Genomic DNA, 22194 nt, shown 5'->3' with positions numbered 1-22194 from the left:
CAAAGATACACTTGTAGCATTGGAAGGCAAAGTGGGTGTTAATGTATGTGATTCGTAGATGTACAACGCACAGGCAGGGATAGGAGAGAACTGTTATCTTCGAAATTATTCGGAAAACGCGACCCCAATACATAGACTATAGAATACACTAGTCTTGGTTTCAGTGTGACATTTTAGCGCTTGTGTTTTAAATATCGAGGCAATGTCTCAAGAAACGCTGATTAGAAGCGAAATTTTGTAGGCGTGGCTTATATGATTAATGAGTTTTTGCCTAATTAAAGTGTCAATTTACAGACAATACAAACATACACTGAAAAATGGAAGTATTTTCAGTTCATGTCTGATTGTTAAGTTTAATGATAAGCTGACAATTCAGAGATCAGAATTGTCGATCATTATCAATGTACAATTTGCTAGTTTTTGTGTAAAATTGTCCCCTGTTATACTAGTCAGTATTTCAGCTGAAGGTAAACTATACCTTTTTGATGCGCATTTGGATCTGTGTGTGAATATAATACGACACTGATTCCATCTATTTCACTTGCAGAACCTTTGGAAAACTCACGCACGGTCTATCTTAAATAACTGAGTGACGGTGCCTCCTCTGAAATCAATATTTACAAATATTCATTCTCTCAGAAAACATTGGATCGCATCGAATTATAAATTTGTTGTTTTATACGTTATGAAATGGCTTGCGGTATAAAAATATGGAGTGGACTGACACGCACGCGTCTTAGAATTTAAATGTGCTAATTATCATTATATCTCTTGATTTACGCCCTCTAAGGAAGAGTCATGCCAACAGTTGGTCTTGAAGACGGTATGGGGTCAATTATATGTAAATCAAACAACTCAACACACGACCAATCTTGAATTTAACGCAGTAGTAACGTTGACTTTGCTTGCTATTGCAAAAGCCGGCAATCGCTATGTAGATCTGATGCGAGTGGTACCATACTCAAAATTGTGTAGTTTGCACTTTTAAAGTTTATCAAAACCTTATTGAAAAGCATCACAATAAAAACAGTGTCCGAGATCTGAATATCACTGTGTATGGTTTCGATGAAGATGTAGGTGAACGGTGTGAGTTACTTTCTACTATTTGTTTTAGAGGCCTTTTATTATTTTGAAAATGTTTTAAATCGGCTGATTTCGCGTACTTTGTAGCTGCAAAATGCAATGCAGTGTTTAAAGGAACAACGATATTTTACAAAGAAGCTAAGAAGCTGTAACTATTGAATAAATCGTGTTTTCTTATTGCTTAAATGTTCTATGTACGGAGCTCAGTACAAGACTAGACATAGAAGTATATTTCTTTTCTCTATTTCTCAGTCTCTACCTGACTCTGAATATGCCTTTTTCTGTCCGACTTTCACTTTTGGACCCCACCCCCCGCCTCTCTCTCTCTCTCTCTCTCTCTCTCTCTCTGCTCTCTCTCTCTCTCTCTCTCTCTCTCTCTCTCTCTCTCTCTCTCTCTCTCTCTCTCTCTCTCTCTCTCTCTCTCTCTCTCTCTCTCTCTCTCTCTCTCTCTCTCTCTCTCTCTCTCTCCCCCTTCAGTTCAGGAGATACAGCTATGATAACATGTTCAAGGGCTATTTAACCATTTATTATTTCGAATTCATTGTTCAAGCGTGTTAGGAAGCTCAGGGATCCTATGTTTTCAGCCAAATTCTAAAATCTCTAGGGAGCAAAATATATTCAACTTCTTACAACGTAATGTTAGCTTTTACGCATTTAATTTTCACCGCATTTATCTTTACATTGTTTACACAACAGGAAAGTTTATACACTGAGATCAATGTAAATCGTACCTGTAAAACATGTTTTAGATGTTTTTAAAAATCAAATATGAATTTATTCGATAGACATAGTTCTGTAAAAATTAAGTGAATGGATGTCAGGTGCTTCTGTGATCTACGTACACTGTAACCCTATTAAAATACATCTCCATGTTCCAGCCTTTCTCTCAACCTGTCCATCTCCATCGAAACACGCTGACCGAGGAAAGATGTAGAGAAAGTACAGATCAAATGAAGTTAACCCTTTGATCCGTGAAATCTAATTTGCACGACAGCGAGTTTATTCTACTCGAAGCCAAGGGAATGGGCGTCGTTGATTCGACTTTCTTTGACAGCCGTAAAATAGCAGGATCAAAGTATTATATGATGACAGCGTGTGTATATGCAGTGAAAGAACTTTTTGTTCGGGAGAGTACACAAACTAGTTACCAGATCCGAAATGGTGGACTTCATTCCACGCCTCGCTATACAGTTTCGCTGATGACACTTGGGATCTTGAGCGTCTACAAAATTCCAAGGCTCTACGTTCACGGTTTGTAAAGAACATACGCCAGAAGTTCTTTGTAAAAATCAATTACTCATAAAATAGAGAAAGAGTAGAATGACTCACGCTTGTAGTTTAGGTGAACCCAGACTACTGATGGAGATGCTATGTTTTACAAGTTGATTTTCGAGTATCCTTCATTATTTGTTGTCGGGATAGTTACATCATCCACTTATTAACCTGGGTTAAATACGATCTGCAGCTTTAGAAAAAGTGTTTTCAACGTTCCATGCTAAGTGTTCTACTTAAATTCGGTATCTGCTTTCCACTGGATTTTTTCCGTTTTCAATGTTATAACCTACGTAAATAATTCAGAATCTATAAGTCTCAGATGTTTAAACCTCAATTCAGTGGTTGGCCTTATCGCGTGTAAACCACTGAAGCGAATATCGGGTGATGCAGGATCATTGATTCACATGTATGTAGGAATTTACCTCCATCATTCTTTTAAAGAGCTGGTCAGCCGACAAAAGTTGGCATTTGTACCAACATGAGTAGCTTTTGCATCGGCAGTGTGCTTGAATGACAAAACACAGAAGAAGGCAAATAGTTTTCTCTAGCGAATTTCGAATGGTGGGAAAGGGCAACTATCTGCCTCTTTGTTTGGTTACTGTAAGCGTCCTCGACCTAATTTTCCCTGACTTGCTGGTAAGACTGGCTATTCTTGCAACACGTCTGAGAATGTCTACATGTGCCTGTATGTTCCAATGTAGTTTTATGAGAATAATAGGTAGAATGAGACTCCAATATTGAATGTAACCAAAATAGCAATAGCATTAACTTCAAACAAAATAAAAAAGCATTAACTTCTATTTGCTATCCAGCCTCGCCAAAACTCAAGAAACTATATGGAATGACAGAATGACTTGAGTATTTCTTTAACAAATGGAGTGGCCTCATTATACAGCAAGGTGACACCTGAGTGACGTACATGTATGTCCCGGTAAGGTTTCCAGGATTCAACTATTCTCGTCTAAACCACTCTGATTCTGTGGACTTCAACTCTCCTGCGCGATTAGCGGCAACCGTTTAGACAGCAACTTGTAACAGTCAAGTCAATCAAGTAACTTTGACAAACCGATATTGTTAGCCCCGTGTTTACACAAAATAACTCACCAATAGATGTGCTTACACACTTTTCTTTATTTTCATCATGTTTGTATCTGTCAGTGTTTTTCCTCATTTTTGGCCAAAAGTTTTTCCATGACATCACCTATGAAATAACTTTCAAAAATATAGTAAAGATTACTTAAGTCACATTTGTTCAAATGATGATTACATTTTCAAGTGTAAAATTCGGGCCAATTTCCATACTTTGATCAATAACCATTGGTCTTACAGCAATCAAATTTGGTATGTTGATTTTGCTGGTGTGTTGGGATGACTCCTTTTACAGTAAAATTGATAAAATTTCTGGAATAAGATTTCTTCTTTTGGGGAAAACATCAGTTTCTCTAGGAGCATTTGTCCAATAAATGAAAAATCTGGTAATGTATGTAGGTTTCTAGCAGTGATCTCATTCAGAGATTTAACTCTATTAACCCTATCATTATTATTGCATATGTAAATGTTTTGCCAAAAGTTCTCATAGATAGATACAAACACATAAACACACATATATACATATAGAGAGAGAGAGATATATAGAGAGAGAGAGAGAGAGAGATAGATAGATAGATAGATAGATAGATAGATAGATAGATAGATAGATAGATAGATAGATAGATAGAAAAATAGATAGATAGATAGATAGATAGATAGATAGATAGATAGATAGATAGATAGATAGATAGATAGATAGATAGATAGATAGATAGATAGATAGATGGATGGATAGATAGATAGATAGGACACATTGTCATCTCTGGCACTCTTGGCATGCAATGTAATTAAGTCAAGATTTCTTGATTGTAGCCTCAAAATTAGGTCTCTGTAGTTAAGTATGTTTCTGGGAGACGTTAAAAATGTCAAACTGCAAATCACCACAAATGATATGCTGTGAAGAGGGCACTTTTAATAGGAACAATGCTAGATTAAAGAAAGCGCCGTCCCCTATACCCCACCCCCGCGAAGACACTGACGACGCTGCTATTTACTGATTACATTGCAAAGGTCGTCCAAATAATGTCAAAGTGACTTTGAAATAGCTCGTGATATAATTTAATCCATGAATGTCAAATTTCTGTCTATTGCTAGTGGTGGACAAAAAAGTGTTCGAAAGCGATCGGGTAGGCGAAGAGCCATTTTAGTCCTCTCAGTGGAAGCAGGGGAGGGAGATTTGATTTTTTATCACCGTAGATAACTTTGGCGAGGCCAGTGGGAAGGCAGTGAGTATTATGCTGTGTTCTGTTGGAAAGTGCTTGAACTTAATCTGCTAGAGTCAAATGTATCGACTGTGGTAATGGAACCATACGTTCAATTAAATTACTGTTGCTATCGTTGTCAGCCGCAAGCCGGTCGACTCCAAGTAAAGTTAAATGCATAGAAGTATAAATCATTAGACTGGCGCACTAGTCTACAGCGCTTTGCATCAAGACATTAATAAGCTCACAGACTTTGGAAAAGTCTCCCTTATCGTGTAAATGATCTTTGACAACTCTATACAGAGAGTAGACAGTGGGACTTTTACGTTTTTGAGTTTAAACAGGGGAACTGGTTGACCGAAGGGAAACACCGATCAAGAATGGGGAAGCTGCGAGCAACTTTCACTTTCACATTTCCTCCGATGGTGCCGATTGCTTTTGCTAAATAGATATTGGTTGTATACGTATGAACATTAAAATCACGTTATTCTGGTTAGAATGGATCGGAATCGGTCTTTATCAGTCCCTGATAATTTCATACCGTATTGTTTAAATTGTCCCTGATCATTTTATACCTTGTTTTTAGCTGAATAATTATTTAATTAATTCTATTGATTTGACTTTAATTTCCCTGGACAATATCACGATGTTCTTTATTCTTTCCGATCAATGAACTATCTGCAAATTCTCTGCTGGGCTGTCCAGCGCATGCGCAATATTTTGTATGGCATATCTTATAGCTCTGATGTTTCTTATGAAATGAATGAAAGTGAAAAAAGACAGACAGGTTCCTCCTTCATTATATCGAATACTCGCCTAAGCTAGTAGGTTTTAGTCTTCATTTCAATCGCACGTTTAAATTTTTACAGTAACTTTACGTTTGAATTGATCATCCGTCAAAATATCAGCATTTGGCATTATCAAAGTATTCGGCAACCACCACTTGACAAGTTCAAATTGGGCAGAGTTTTATTACGGTGTCATGGGTGCGAAACTACAGAAGGTAACAGATGGGGTAAAATAATTCGAAAGGGATTTTTAGAAAGATTTGGTGTTGACGACTTGAGAGAAAGATATCTGGCACTTTCAGTTACAGCAGTAGTATTGATTCACATTCCAGATGTTTCAAGCCATACTCACAAATTGCGCAAGACATTGTACGTATGTGCAATGTTAGGAGAAGGTCAGAGAGGTCAGTCAAATGTGTCAGAAGGGTAAATGAATGAAATGTCCCCTGTCAAGTTATTGCAAGATTGTTAAAATACTCTGATATCATCTGGTCTTATTCATCAAAAGCTGGCAGACTGTAATTGTACATTCGCCATTCGTGGGCAGACGCACTTACACTCAGGCTCAGGACTTGATTAACCCGTATTCATTGTTTCTGACAGCATAATTGATTCAGTACCGTTTGATGCATGATGCATTGCATCATATCTGGAATACACGGTGTATCACATCATATCTGGAATACACGGTGTATCACATCATATCTGGAATACACGGTGTATCACATCATATCTGGAATACACGGTGTATCACATATCTGGAATACACGGTGTATCACATCATATCTGGAATACACGGTGTATCACATCATATCTGGAATACACGGTGTATCACATCATATCTGGAATACACGGTGTATCACATCATATCTGGAATACACGGTGTATCACATCATATCTGGAATACACGGTGTATCACATCATATCTGGAATACACGGTGTATCACATCATATCTGGAATACACGGTGTATCACATCATATCTGGAATACACGGTGTATCACATCATATCTGGAATACACGGTGTATCACATCATATCTGGAATACACGGTGTATCACATCATATCTGGAATACACGGTGTATCACATCATATCTGGAATACACGGTGTATCACATCATATCTGGAATACACGGTGTATCACATCATATCTGGAATACACGGTGTATCACATCAAATCTGGAATACATGCCTAAGAAGAACCGGTTCTTCTCAGGCATATGTACACACGTCTATGGGGCGCATAGACGCAGAGCGAATAGACCACAGGTGACTGTGTTCTAATACAGTTTCAGTCAAGATCACGTAATCTTAGGAACTCCACGATAAAATAGTTTTGGGAATGTTATTTCATGCATCAACATCAGCTTCTTGTTCTACTCTCGGAAGCAAAATATTTAATTTGTCAACGCAGCAAGCATATGTGTGACATGTAATGGTGTTGTCGACATTTACACACTCTGGGCTTAATCAAGCAGTGCACTGTACATTCTGCGCATTGCATTCCATGTGGACAAATTGAAAGAACGCAGAGCGTTACTTTCAGCACGCTGTAATGTTATGAATTTACACAGCAAGGAAATGTAGTAGATACATAGTGATTAAAGTACTGACAAAATTGTAACAGGTATAAACTAATTACAGATATGTATCTGATTCAGTAGAGCGGGGTGTAATATGCAAGATTTCTGTGAAATACGTGAAGTTGACGTTTACAGTGTCATATTGTAGACAAGAGGGAATGTTTTATTCTGTTTAAATGGGACAAGTATGCTAATATGTTAGCTGTTATTGGTTTGTTTATGCGTTGAACTGATGGGATGTAATGTATGTATGGCAGGGCATTCGTTAAAACAATTTGTACTTCAATTGATTTCCACTGTTTTCGTCATTTTTCAAGTGAAAGTTCTTTTATGTAAGAGGGGACAGTGCAAACAGTTGGCAAACAGCTTGTAATTCTAATGTACTCAGTCACGTCTGTATGATAACGCTATCGTCAAAATGCTCTGGCCTACAATTCGTTTTGTCGATGTTCCCTGCATGGTTTATCACTTGTCTGTATATGCCTTCTGTATGCCCATTCATCCACTCTTCAGCTCGCTTAACCGTCTCCTTGTTTGTCCGTCCGTCCGTCCGTCTATGTGTCTGTTTCTCTTAGCATCCATTTTATCACTGCTGTATTCAACTCAGTCATTTTAGTTAGCTGGTTACTTGTTTTTTTTCGAGGTGGTGAATATTGATGAAGTTAGCAGCTTTCCTGGCTGGAAGTTGTCTCATTCATCATTGTTGTTGTCTACATTCTCGGCTAAAATCAAGACAGGAAGGTTTGAATTATTCATGGAAGAGCAGAAAGCGTTTATGTTGACACCAAAGGAAGGCACATCGAAGACAATTACATTCAGATTCTATTAATTACATTTTCCTCTTTCGTCAATTAGCGTCTGTAGGCCTTGCAAATGGTTGCGTATTTTATTTCAACACTTTGACATTCATGAGTGAGATAAGTTTTGTAGACAGATAACGACATGTTTTCACACTGATAATAGCAACCCTCAAATTCTGCTTCTCGACCAAAAAACTTACACTGTCTGCACAGTGCAAGATGGGTAGTCGCTGTTCACAATGTTAAAAGCAGTCACTTGATTGAACATTGTTTGCCGTACTCTATGAAATTTAACCAATGCTGTGAGCGAAGCGGGCGTTACTATTGCAAGTGGTTAGTGGTTTGTGAAACTCCCATGAGAATGCATGGATTAACACGGTTACCGAATCAAGCATGAAAATGAACACGAGTTACTGCCTGACTTTTTATCATATTACACCTAAATCAAAAAGGAGAAGGTCCGTGCCAAGCTGAAATGTCACAGTTATTAGTATTAGACATATTACCCCAGGGATTCGTTTCTAATGTGCCCGAACGATTAAATACCACGAGACGGATACCTACTTGAGTTTCAACGGACAACTTAACTAGATTAGTCCTAGGTCTTAAAGAGCGCCATCAAACGAAGCCGTGCTTTGTATATCGACCGATTTACAGATAATGACAAAGATTCTGTCCGGCGGGAGTTGGCTTTTCTATTGCTACCCTAGGAGAATACCTTTTATGTTTAGGCCTTTCTTGAAACTGTTTAGCCAAGAATAAATTTTCAAACCCTTGGCAATTAGATATAAACAGTTAATTAAATCGAACAACATCAAATAGTACGACCATCGGATTATGGCTGTAGGTGATCTTCTGGATAAGGTTTAATTGTGAACACCTGTGTATGTTTGCCCTGCGAGATTACAAGATAAAAGAATCGAAAGACTGCTACGTGTTTTGTTTATGTCTCCAAGTATTCCTGGCATTGTGTAGCCATTGGCAGTCATGAGTTGCTGTTCTCCAAAACTGTCCACAAAGACATGTGCTGTGGTTCAGTGCAAGAAAGCTATTACAGGAGAAGGGAGAGAAATTTGCATACCACGATGTTTCTGATAGCCAAGTTGCCTGTCGAACTTTGCCCTTGTGGAACCCCTTGCTGATGTTTCAACAGAGAAACACATTTTGTTGCGTGACTCGTCCATCAGAGAGCAACGGTCGTGCGCGTGTGTATGTTTACACTTAAAGGACGGAGCTGCGTCATTGATCTGTGTTGAAAATGGGTGAGAAACAGAACGACATCAAAGACGAGAAACGCTTTGCAGAATTGAAATCTGAGGAATCTGAGGATAGCCAGAATGCTAAACACGGTTTTATAATTTCCAAGCCTGCAGCTGTGGCGTTAGCTATGTTGCTTGCATCGATTGTTGTTGCAGCCGTATTAATCACCTATTACTTACCCACGTGTCCCAGCAACCCTGTTCCTCTGACAAGAAATGTCGCCGAGTTTCCATCGCCCGTGATAACGGAAGAAGAGGAGACGGTTGTATTTGATGGACGCCTTCCTGAGACACTAAAACCTATCATTTATGAAGTTCAAGTCAAACCTTACTTGGACGATCAAGATGGCGACAAACAATTCTCTTTCGACGGTGAGCTTCATTTCACATTTCAGTGTATCCAAGGTACCAATCTTACAATATTGCATATTCTACATCTAACCATAAATGAATCCACAGTTAACTTGAGAACTGAAGATAACCGTGAAGTTCTCATTCGCAGTATTCGCTATGAAGAAAAATATGACTTCGTAATTTTCGAAACAGACACTGTTTTACAAGTTGGTGCTAATTACGTACTCAGCCTTAATTACAACGGGACGCTGTCGCATAAATGCATAGAGTGTTGTGGCCTCTACAGTGTAGAATATACAATTGATGACGAAATAAGGTAAGATCTCTTCTCATTGTACAAATCTACTTCACTATCGCTATCACAGTGCAGATAAAAATGAATGTTTTCACGAGAAAACATAGCTGTCTTGACTTTTCATCAGAATGAACTGGGAAACTTGTAGAAAGTAATCATTGCGTTTTCAGTCTGTAAAGTGGTTTCGACTGTTTTATATAATCTTTGATGAAAGCTATCGTGCAGGATAAGATTACTATCGGCTGATTGAAGACTCGCGGACATATCTGACGGTACCCTACAAATTGCAATCATTAACTGCTATTTTAAGATGTTTCCATCATTTAGATTCTCCGATATTTCTGCCCGCTGAGATTTGCCCCAGTAAAGTAATGATATCGAAAGATCTTTACTTTTAACCGTGGTGGCTGATTGACCACTGAGATAAAAACTCTTCCTTAAAAATCGACGACCTCATCAAGGCAGCACCCATCAAACTCGACCATTAAGTGCCTCTAAATAAATCATTTTGGATGCAAATGAGCCCTCTTGAGACGAGAGAAAGTTTACTTTCATCAAATCATAGGCGACGAATCAGCCTTCTTTAGAATGACATCCAAATAAAAAAGGCTAACTTTTCTGTACTTTGCAGCAGCATGAAAAATAATGCAGACAGTCGACTGTTTAATCTTTACATAAAGCAAATAATAGCTTTATGAACTGAATAACTCATGCAAAATCAACACATGCAAAATCAACATTATTCGCAGCTTTCACAATACGACAACACACTTTCAAAAAATTTGGATATACCATCTAGTAATCACCAGTAAAAGATCGCATTTCCTGTTGTAAACACTTGTCTCCGCTCTTCCTTTCAATTACTTTGCAAACACTTTCACAATGTGCGTCAGATGGTTTTGACGAAGAACAGTAAAATGAAACATATTCAGTCGTCTTATATAATATGTCTACACATTTAACAGTTCCCAAGAGCTATACGGCAGAGATATAGTCTCTGATTGTTTCTTTGATATTTTTAAACTTTCATTAAAGAGCCAGCAGCTGCAACTTTTGATGATTTTTTTCACAATTTGTGTTTTGTATATCAACTATAAGTTCTTGTATTACTCTCAAAAATAGACGCACCATTCATTCAGTTTGTCGACACTTCATGTATAAGTTTAAAGTGCACTGTTATCGAGTACATTTGTATTTAGTCCTAACTTAAAATGTCTACGCTGAATTTCAGTCCTTATTTTAACACCAATAGCATTACATATGTACACAAATACGTTGTGTTGGCAATGTGTAGCTCAACATACTAAAGGGCGAAGTATAGAAAATATATTTTGTTCTCAAATAGTGTTATAAAATATTAAGTAGCAATTGACATTGCTGGACACAGCATGTGGTGTCGAAATATTGTGTCTTTGTGGTAAGATCAGCGAGTCCATCTTCCTGTTAAGTTCCATTCCAAGGCCTTGTTATTTATCTCCATTTCAAAAACCAAGTCACGATTGATCATACTCCTTAGTCAAGGTCTGTCACACAGTGACCACACAAATACCCACAACTTGTCACCATTTTGTGACCGTCAAGTTTACCGGTTTGTTGAACCCTTGCTGTGTGTAAATCAGACACTTCCTTCTTGACTGTTGAGTGCATACATCATCGCGTTAAACCGCCACGCATAGGAAATATGGTAGCTTCATGTATATGTCGTAACATAAAGGAAAGAAGCTGGATCTGACGACGGTGTCGATGTATAACTGGAACTTATTTATTGAATACGGAACCATGACTCGGCCTATCGGCCCAGCCGCTGATACATGAGTCTGTCTGAGTCCCAGTTCCTAGTTTCGGTCAAAGTTCTAGTTTCTGAGTGAATGTCATGTCTCGGTCACTCCACAGGAGAGTGACCGTGGTTATCGGTCCTCCAGTTCTTGTTTTTTTGTCCTCTGAGTTAGTGTGTCCATTTATACAATATCTTGGCTATGTCGGATGCCGACACCATAAAGAATATAATAAGAAAATGCTTTGATTTACCGACATTAGAAAAGATTACAAAAGTAGAAATTATCACTTGCCCGTGCGTGGCTTGCTACAATTCTTTTGTTTCAAAACCACGCCATGAATAAATTAAAATGATAACAACGGCTCAATATTACGATTGGTTGAAACACATCAGAACATGGGGGTAGTACGCAGAATACCTCCATGAGAAAATATGTTACTGGGTAGTTCTTGTAAATGTGTAAATGAGTGAGATCATGTCGTCGATACTGTGCTGGTATTTCGTGGCGCCAGCATTGTTAGAGTCCAAACAAAGAAACATCAGCTTGATCACTCGCGTCCCAGAACGCTAATGTATTTTGAGCGTGAAATATTACTATTCTGTGCGCCAATTTGGAAGATTATGACATGGGCCAATTTTGAAATAGAAAATGACCTCATTTTCAAAATAATACGTCCGTTCCCTCTGAGTTGAGAATATGACAAAGTACATTTCTTTAAAAGAAAGTCTGAAACACGTGTGATTTATAATCTTAAAATGCATGATCGCTATTAACCTTAAAAATAATCCTCGCGTCTTTGGCGGGTAATAATTGGACTCGTTTGGCCTCGAAGAATAATAGTAAAGAGCGTGTAGGCATTTGGATGGCGGACTTTGTGCGTCTTCTTGTGACCATCTCTTGGTTTGCCATCAGCATTATAATAAATAAAGCCTGTTTGTAAATCTTACAAGAAAAACACGCTGGCTTAGCGTAAAACGGAAATAGAGACCAAGCATTGGTGTTCCAAAAATCTTTGCAAAAATGGTTTTCAAATAAATCCTCATTCGTACGGAAACGTGTGATTGAAAGTGCATGAAATGATATTTTGTTGGACTAAACACTTTTAAAAGTTTTGAGAGAAGCAAAAGATGAACGTTTTCAGATTTGGGCATTCAGCGAAAGTAAAACAATTGAATTTCATACAAAGGGTAATTTGCATAACTGAGAGCACGAGTTGACAATGAGAGGCAACGTAAAAATACACAACGGTAACTAAAAAATTAAAGAAAAAATATACAATACATGATGTAGATATAATTCACATTGCAATAGCATACTGAATCGTGAATCAAAGAATTCTGCTTCTGAGGGTGTGACATCAGGCAGTATGACGGAGCCTGCCGTTACCCCGCACACTACGAGATCTCACACAATAAAATCATAGCAAATGTCAATGTGTCACTCAACAGCTGATAAAACACTTAAGAAAAGTTACAGTTATAACAAAAATACAAGTAAAAATGGATTTGTAATGTTTGTTTTTTCTTGTTGAGTTCTGATTCTTTAGTCAGTCACTTTCTTCTCATGGTCAATTGTTCTTAGCGCACCAAGAAAATGTCTTTACGTTTTTGTCCGTAAGTTAATCTTTAACTTCTTGAGGTATCTTGAGTTCAGTTTCTTTTTCTGGCGCTTGTATAGTTCGTTTCAATTGGTCGTTGTTCTGTCAAAACTGTTTGGTTTGTAGAGTTACCGAGGTTGGTTAATTTCCTTTCAGTAATTCTATTCAGCGATCTCGTCGTTTGAAAATTTTCTCACAGTGATTGCATACAAACGCAGGTTCCGAAATGGCAATATAATCGAAAAATCGAAAGCCAAGAATCGTACTCAAAAATTTCCTTATTTCCCAACCCGCTTGTATTTGCGTTATAATATTTAAGTATTCCATCCCGCGTGTGTAGTAGGCTCGAAGATTTGCTATGTATTGTTTTGTCGTAGGTATGCGATTAACGAGCCTTTTAAAATGGAGAGTGACCGTGGTTATCGGTCCTCCAGTTCTTGTTTTTTTGTCCTCTGAGTTAGTGTGTCCATTTATACAATATCTTGGCTATGTCGGATGCCGACACCATAAAGAATATAATAAGAAAATGCTTTGATTTACCGACATTAGAAAAGATTACAAAAGTAGAAATTATCACTTGCCCGTGCGTGGCTTGCTACAATTCTTTTGTTTCAAAACCACGCCATGAATAAATTAAAATGATAACAACGGCTCAATATTACGATTGGTTGAAACACATCAGAACATGGGGGTAGTACGCAGAATACCTACATGAGAAAATATGTTACTGGGTAGTTCTTGTAAATGTGTAAATGAGTGAGATCATGTCGTCGATACTGTGCTGGTATTTCGTGGCGCCAGCATTGTTAGAGTCCAAACAAAGAAACATCAGCTTGATCACTCGCGTCCCAGAACGCTAATGTATTTTGAGCGTGAAATATTACTATTCTGTGCGCCAATTTGGAAGATTATGACATATATCTAACAGCGTAGAGGTAGCTGGTTAGTAAATTTTTTCCTGAGCGTAAAATTCCAAGTGTCGTTCAACTTAGCCAGAGGTCACCGTGAAGGTGGTTAGGAAAACCACGCAAATATGCAACCGTTTGATACGCTTGTTTGGCGAAAATAACAGATACTTTCTATGCATAAGAGTTTACATTGTGATGCATAGTACATATCCTTGCAGATATGGCCTTGAAAATTAAAGCGATAACATGGGCAGTGTTTCATAAAGTGTGTGTTACAAAAAATATGAAAAAGGGAGATGATAAGCGTTTCTTTGTATATACACGTTATTCAAAACATAAGAGCAATGAAAGTCGGTCTACACTGGGTGTTCAATGCATGTTGACATGGAGGAGTCAAGTCATGGATCATATCTTCATCTCCAAGGAGCCAGACTGAATTGTTGCGTACCGACGGGGACGACATTGGAAACTGTGCCCATGCGCAGTTCAGATGATGTTTTTGTGATAGTGATTTTGTAAATCTAATGCTATCTTCACAGATACATGACAGTTCATAGAGCAGACAGAGTATTCTTTACTGCTGAGGGGTGCCCTAGAAAGGTACTACTAATATACTGAGTGAACAATCAGTTCGAAAGGCGGGTGGGGGTATTCAGGGAACGAGCATTATTAACGGCAGGGGGTGAAGAGAGAAAATATTTCATCGACTTTTCTTCGCCCCCCCCCCCCCCCGCACACGACGTTAGTCAAAATTTTCAGAGCCGCCCCCTCCCGTTTTCAATATAATTTTCATGCCCCTCGCCAACATAAATATGTAAAATATATTTGTGTTATAGAGAGAGAGAGAGAGAGAGAGAGAGAGAGAGAGAGAGAGAGAGAGAGAGAGAGAGAGAGAGAGAGAGAGAAAGAGAGAGAGAGAGATAGATAGATAGATAGATAGATAGATAGATAGATAGATAGATAGATAGATAGATAGATAGATAAAAAATTAGCCACTATTTCAAACAAATGTACTGACAAGAGTACGATGATTTAAAGCGCATTTTCTGTACAAGAATTAGAAATTTGATCACTGAATTTCACCTTAAAATGTCATTTCACTGTGTGTGGTAGGCTATAGTGCAAACTATGAACAATGTCGTCCCCCAAACAAAACTCGATATATATCTTTGCTTTTTTATATATGTTTGACAATTAATAATCTTATACATGTAATTAAAAATAGTGATCATGAGGGCAATTGTGTACAAGAAATTTGATTGTGGAATTTCACCCAAGAAGTGTCATTTCACTATACATGGTTGTCTATGGCGAAAACTATGAACACTTATTTTCAAATACAAAACTTGTAATATCTATATTTTTGAACACTGATATGAATGTACTTTACTAGAATATAGTGATTGAGAGGGCAAGTGTGATAAAAAGAAATTTGATTTTGGAAGCACATACTGTAAATGATCACCAGTCATTCAAGTTGAAACACAGCTGTTTCATTGACTAACCTCAGAAAACTGGTTTATGAAAGATTTGTTTTCTGTCCTGTGCAGATTTGGTATGATTTGCATTGAGAGGAAAGTTTAAGCCCCCTTTATGGTGCTCTGGACTTTTCAAGGCCCCTTGGACACCCTGAGTTTTTTCATGCCCCCCCCCCTAAAGTTTTCTATTACGGCCCCTCTAGATCTGTCGTTAATGATGTTTGTTTCCTTGTGAAGGTTCGATTAATACCATCATTCCATAACCATATTATTTTCTCTTCTGTTGGCCACATATTTGGTTCTTCTGAAACAGGGAAATAGTTATATCACAATTTCAAATACAGGAAATAAAATTTTTAAATGCTAAAGAACCATGAGTTGATAACGAACACTAGAAGATGAGAGATTGTGTGATGTCTAATCTATCGTGCACAGCTGAAAAACACGCACGAACTCTCAGTTAGAGAAAAATCCCCCTTTTAAATTTTCACGACAGAATATCAATATTATGTTATGATATAATACTGATAACAACAGTAAACTGCCTCAGCGACGGTATACCGTTGACCAATTCACTCCATATACAATCACTATTGGTTCATGGCTAAAATAGCAAATGACAAACACACTTACACTCACAAAGACACACACGCATTTATTTGAGTGGCATTCTATGTATGTATGTATGTATGTATGTATGTATGTATGTATGTATGTATGTATGCATGTATGTATGTATGTATGTATGTATGTATGTATGTATACACAAGGGAGAGACTAAATATTTGTATTTATATGCAGAGAGAGAGAGAGAGAGGAGAGAGAGAGAGAGAGAGAGAAATACAAGTCAGAACTGTGACAGGAACATTCTGGTACAATCTTACAGTATTACATATCTACCGTGTTATGATTCATAATGGTGACCTCCCTATATAACAGTACAATATGGACAACACAATACCCATTCATATATCAGCAGCTAGTCGTTGCTGCAAATTAGCTTCGAGTTTTACATCTACGTAGAGTCGACTATCAACTTTCGCTGAACAACACACATTCTCGTCAGCAGAAATCTTATGCCAACTTTAATTTATGCAGAATTAAGCTGCAGAAACCCTGAATTTGTGACATTTTTTCTAATATTGGTGGGAAAAAATCAATAAAAATTATTTCTGCCAGGAGTCAGCCTCTGAAAACTAAGTATAGCTGTTATACTGTGTGGACAGATGTGTAATAGTCTCATAGGACTTCTATTGAAATTTAAGTGACGATGCCATTGTTCAAAAATAAATCATTTTCAAACGCGACGATGTTCAAGGAGTAGCTAAAGCTTCATCAGCTACATTTTCTATAGATTTCGCTGTATTTCTACTCTGTCAATGCAGTTTCATGTCCTACTCCAACAATAATGACCAAATGTTTACTGTTCAACCAACCAATACAGCATGTAAGTGTGTAAAGTCAATTATTTTTGAAGACATTCGACTCAACTGTGGTCTTTACGAAAATGTATTGATTCACAGTAATATAGTTTTAAATTGTACACGATGCTTTGTGATTGTCAGGCTTATAGTGCTATTTTGTATTCCAACATATTTTGGAGGAAAGAAGAAGACCAAATTAAATATTATGAAAGGTGACATTTACTACCCTTTTAATACAACAAGGTGTCAATAGTTTACTGAAAACTAAGCTTAGAAAATTTCGTCATGTTAAGTTCTCACAAATCTCACTGTCCTTAGTGCACTGCAGTAAAAGCGTGCAAAATCAGAATGCAATGTGTTAGAATCTTTGTCATCTTTGGTGATGAACTGAGAACCGCAATCGTTCTTAACTCATGGTGTGTAAGCCGGATCACGGGAATCCAGGTTATCTTTAGGTTATAATACTTAGAACAGTCTAAATGTATGTCTCACATCAGGCAGATACAGTTTTCTTATACGTACGTGCTTTAGAACGGTTTCAAGGGACGACCGTACAATGGTTTAAGAGACGCGATATGATAATGTCATATATGGCGCTTTGAGACGATAGGTTATGGCTCGAAGCAATGAAGGGTTGACCTCAATACTAAAAGCCAGCCTGGTGAAGAGTTTGGTAGAAGACATTTTACTGAATCAAATTTACACCGTTTATTCACTGCAAAAAAGGGGTTTTCAAAATTGCATTTCTTATAATGCCTGTTATAATATGGGGACTCTAAAATCACTTGCATAGCGAATTTCTTTGGAAATCAGTCTGATTTACTGGAACAAGAAAATTGCTATTCCAATTTAAGCTTGATATCATCTCTCACTGCATGATCCACTGATTTGATGTGGCTTTTAACAATGATCTTAATAATATCATCAATGATTTTAATAAGCCTACAAATAATTATGAATCTTTTCTGAAACCAAAAACCTCACAAAATCATTTTACTGATTCTCACAATTAGAGTACTGACAAAATGCATGAGTTGTCCATTTCGAGTAAAAGAAAATAATGTACTTCAGAAGAGGCATTGGCCATGAGATACCCCTGTGATCTCTCTACAGTAGCAAAAACGAAACAAAACAATTTATCATATTGAGTTAAATTCTCTGACGTTTTCTAGGATGAGTTATATAATTTCTACTGAAAATATTTCATTATTTTGTTTGGTCTAGCTCTGATGATATACTTTAGGAGACACTTGTACTCCTGTTATCAATAACGGCCTCATATTTAAAGCAAAACGAGCTATCTGTGCAATTAAAATGAAAAATAGGAAACTCTCATATGCTATCTATTGCTGCAGGTCAGGTACAACCATATCATGCTGTGTATGGAATTGCTAAGCAACGAAAAGAGATAAGCTAGAGACACAATATTGTGAATAGATAAAAGTACTACCAACGATACTAACTGACAATAGAAAATCGTAATATTTACTCATTTGAGACAAGCACTTTAGCCTCTCAGCTGTCACTGATAAAACTTTCTCGGTTTCAAAAAGGACTACATTGTAACTAAACTTCAAAAGAAACTGTTCATATGCTAGTGAACAGTTAATAGCATCTCATTCATCGCTTTATGCGTGTTGACATATTTGGATAAGCGAATGTAACGCTCTAAATAGCTGTACAAACCGGTTGTCAGTTCCGTCTTCATCGCATTACATCCTAACTTGTGGATGCCCAAATTTTATTCTATGTACTATTTGGTTTCCTTGCTATAGTATTATTCCATGCATCGAGTTGCATTGATGCAGAGTCAAACCTTAGCAATTTGCTGAAGCTTGAATCTTATCTCTGCGAAAATAGTTATTTCTTCGTCTTTTTTGCCGACGAAAACAGTTCTGAATGGAGAGTGATGATTTCATTGTGCACAACTGGAGTACGGTAAAACAGCAGATACGCTTACTGTTGGGAAGTACCGTGGGTGTATGTGTTTAAGCAAGTACGGACATCGTAGAGTCTACTAAATCACTGTCGAAAGTTGAAACAGTCTGGAAAAACCACAGACATCCTGATTACAAACAACATGATACTATCAGGAAAAGGAAAAGATTCATGACTTAGAGATGGATCCAAAGTACTACATTTTGTGACATTCCTTGAAACCCTTTTAACGTTTGAACTGTTTTCTCGGTATGTGGTTGTCTATAATGCACCTTGCCAATGAGAAGAATGTCATGCAGTGGGGTCTCCCCACGCAGTTTCTCACATATAATGAGATAAAGGTCACTAAAGGATATAGGAAAGCTCATTACGTCTTTCAGCGTTGGAAAATGGCCCTATACTGTGTCCCATGAATGTTCAATTAGTAACATGCCAACGCTAACAACAAGGTGATGATATGTGATGCTTAGACATCCCTCACACTTTCTCGCTGTGCCACTGTGAGAGTGTACAGTTTAAGTCACGGCTCCTGTAGTCTGGAACCAAACCTTCAATTTCAAGTTCTGCTTATCAGTTTGAATTTGCATAACCTGAAACGCACGGCTATGCTCTACGCTGCGGCTAATTCCCCTCAACACTAAATATTTTGCCTATAAACACTGAAATCGGTCAATCACTCTTCTTTCATTAATATAAAATTTCCTCCTCTGATAACATCTTTTTCATAAACACAATATTAAGTGAACATATTTTTACAAAGGAACCGTTGGTGTTGTAAACATCCAGTGCACTTCTTCATAGATTGATTTCATCAACAGATTTCTACAGCGACATCAACAATATCGCCTTTTCAATGCCTTTGTTTTTAAGGTACTTAGCTGCAACGCAATTGCAGAGTGTATACGCAAGACGTGTATTCCCGTGTTTTGATGAACCAAACATGAAGGCAAATTTCAGCATTGCAATAACACATCGCAAAAAACGACAGGCGTACGCAAACATGCCATTAAGATACCAGGTGCAGCATCAGGAGGACTGGGTGACGTCATACTTTGACACGTCCGTTTACATGTCAACATATCTAGTTGCCATGGTAGTGGCTGACTTCCGGTGTAAAGAGACAGTTACCAGTACTGGTGTAGAGGTAAAATTGATTATGAAAGTAATTTCTGTATCATAGACCTTGGAACATTGCTTTTACAGTGAAACTATTGTCATAGTTACCACATGTTGGAAAACCAAATTGTAATATGCGCAAATATTTTCTGATTTTCAATTTACTTTGCGAGTGATTATTAATATAAAACTTTAAATTTCATCTTTGTAAAACAGTTGTTTTAAAGTTTTTTCGGTTTGATGACACAGTTGTATAACATGCACACAGTGTATCCAGTATTCGATAAAAAAATCATACTTCCTGGATGTTAAAACTCGTTACAAAACCTGCAGCGAATGTTTTACTCAATGATTGTTAAAATTATGCGTCAAACAATCAGAATAAATCGTACACAAGTGGAGAAAATACTTCAGCATTACGTTTTTGTTTATAGAGGTCCATCCCTTTTTAGCTACGTGTTTGTGCAATCCCAGAGAAGATAGACTCTGTCGATTACTCTATCAGAGTTGGCAGCCAGCTGATGTCCTACTTCCAAAGATTGTTCGTTTTGCCGTATATCCTGCCAAAGATAGGTATGCTCTCTTTATATGTTCAGTAAAGTCATATTTCTATTATCATTAAAGATACTGCGACAAGCATGAATAAAATTTGAATGAATTAATCGAACAGCACAATATCATTTCAATAACAACGTGTGATCATGAGACAATTGATTTTATTCAACGACGTCGAAGTTACTGTACTTTTCCAATAAGCTGAGAACTACTCAAGTTGTGTGTAAATGTCTATTATTTTTCGCACAGATCTGTTTTCTTAAGCTAAATTTGACCTTTTCTTAAACTTATGTGCTTCATTCAATATTTGCAGACATGGTTGCGCTCCCATACCCCCATGCAGGCGCCATGGAGAATTGGGGTTTGGTGATCTATGCTGAAGACAACTTATTGTATAACACACAGAGAAGCACCCCAGCAGACAAACTGCAGGTAGCAAGAATCGTAGCTCATGAAATTGCACACCAGGTAAATGACCATTCCACTTCAATTATGTCTTTTGGTTTTAGAACCTGCTATTTGACTTGGTTTTTTTTCTAACATTTATGAACTTTAAATATGCAGTGCCATATAGTCAAAAGAATCCGAGTAAATCCGAGAATATCCGAGCAACTCCGAGTAAGCCAACGCATCAGAAGTCTTTCACAAGACACCAGTCATGGGTGTAGCATAATGAAGTCCATTAATATGAAACATTTCTTTCATAACAAGCAAAATATACAGATTTTTCAATCTATGATACTTCATAATTCAAACACTTTTTCATTTAGATGTGAAATGAACAACATTCCATAAATAATATGACCATGGTCAAATACCATAGACAAAGCAGAAAATATTTTAGCTTGATTTTAATTATATCTCTTAAGAAGGCCGGGGGAGCTAGTTTTATAAGTCTTAGCCAAATCTGATGTGCACAGTCACTTCTTCTCTTATCTTTGAGAAAATAAAACACAGCTATAACAAAAATAGCAGTTCATTTATTATTTTCACATGAAAAACATCTTTTTCTTGAAAACCTTACACTTGGAGAAACACAGCAACCCCTTCAGGTGCATCGGTGAGAATGTAAAACTGTCTTGTCATTCTTTACCTTTGTAATATATGTGACTGTATTAACGTCTTAAATGTTGGTCCATGTCGCTTTCACATACATTCTCACAGAGAATACTGCCCAAGATAAAATGTATGATATGGATGTGTTTTATAAACTGCAGATTTAACTATGATCAGCACATTTTGCAAAACAATTTGCAAATATACACAGACATTTATTATGTATATCTCTGAAGGGTACGCCATAAACTGTGTATCTGGGCGATGCAATTCGTGGTGGGTATGACATATTTGATGCAATTCTGGGCTGGTATCTTACAATTAAAACCAAACTGACCCACCATCACCACCACCACCACCACCACAATGTACCAATACAAAATTCAAAAACATGGTGAGCCCACCAACACAAAATAAAAATTGATTTCGTTGCAATGACAGGCCTCGAAAAATTAGGGTGAATCCATCGCCCCAGGCCGAAGAAACTGACCAGTCCCTAACAATATAAAACACTCGATATATCGGCATGTCGAAAGATTCACTCACTTTCTTCTCTGAACAAACTGTTGCAATGTATTTACTGTAAGCTTTTCCCCGCCACGGACAAAGTATTGGTG

The 22194-nt window shown here is 37.4% G+C and overlaps 1 protein-coding gene across 1 annotated transcript in view; it reads left to right on the top strand.

Moving 5' to 3' along the window:
* Nucleotides 1-8754: 8754 nt before the first annotated feature.
* LOC139134584 (aminopeptidase N-like) overlaps nt 8755-22194 on the top strand; it is a 31973-nt gene continuing 18533 nt past the window's right edge. Inside the window, exons 1-4 of the mRNA XM_070701494.1 lie at nt 8755-9748; nt 19721-19994; nt 20419-20539; nt 20835-20989. Coding sequence (XP_070557595.1) covers nt 9078-9748; nt 19721-19994; nt 20419-20539; nt 20835-20989 — 1221 coding nt within the window. The 5' untranslated portion in view covers nt 8755-9077. The remainder of the gene's footprint in view (nt 9749-19720; nt 19995-20418; nt 20540-20834; nt 20990-22194) is intronic.

Source organism: Ptychodera flava, chromosome 6, assembly GCF_041260155.1.
Source record: "Ptychodera flava strain L36383 chromosome 6, AS_Pfla_20210202, whole genome shotgun sequence".
NCBI lineage: Eukaryota > Metazoa > Hemichordata > Enteropneusta > Ptychoderidae > Ptychodera > Ptychodera flava.
Note: the sequence above shows the minus strand (reverse complement) of the source record. Positions and strands in the feature narration are given on the sequence as shown.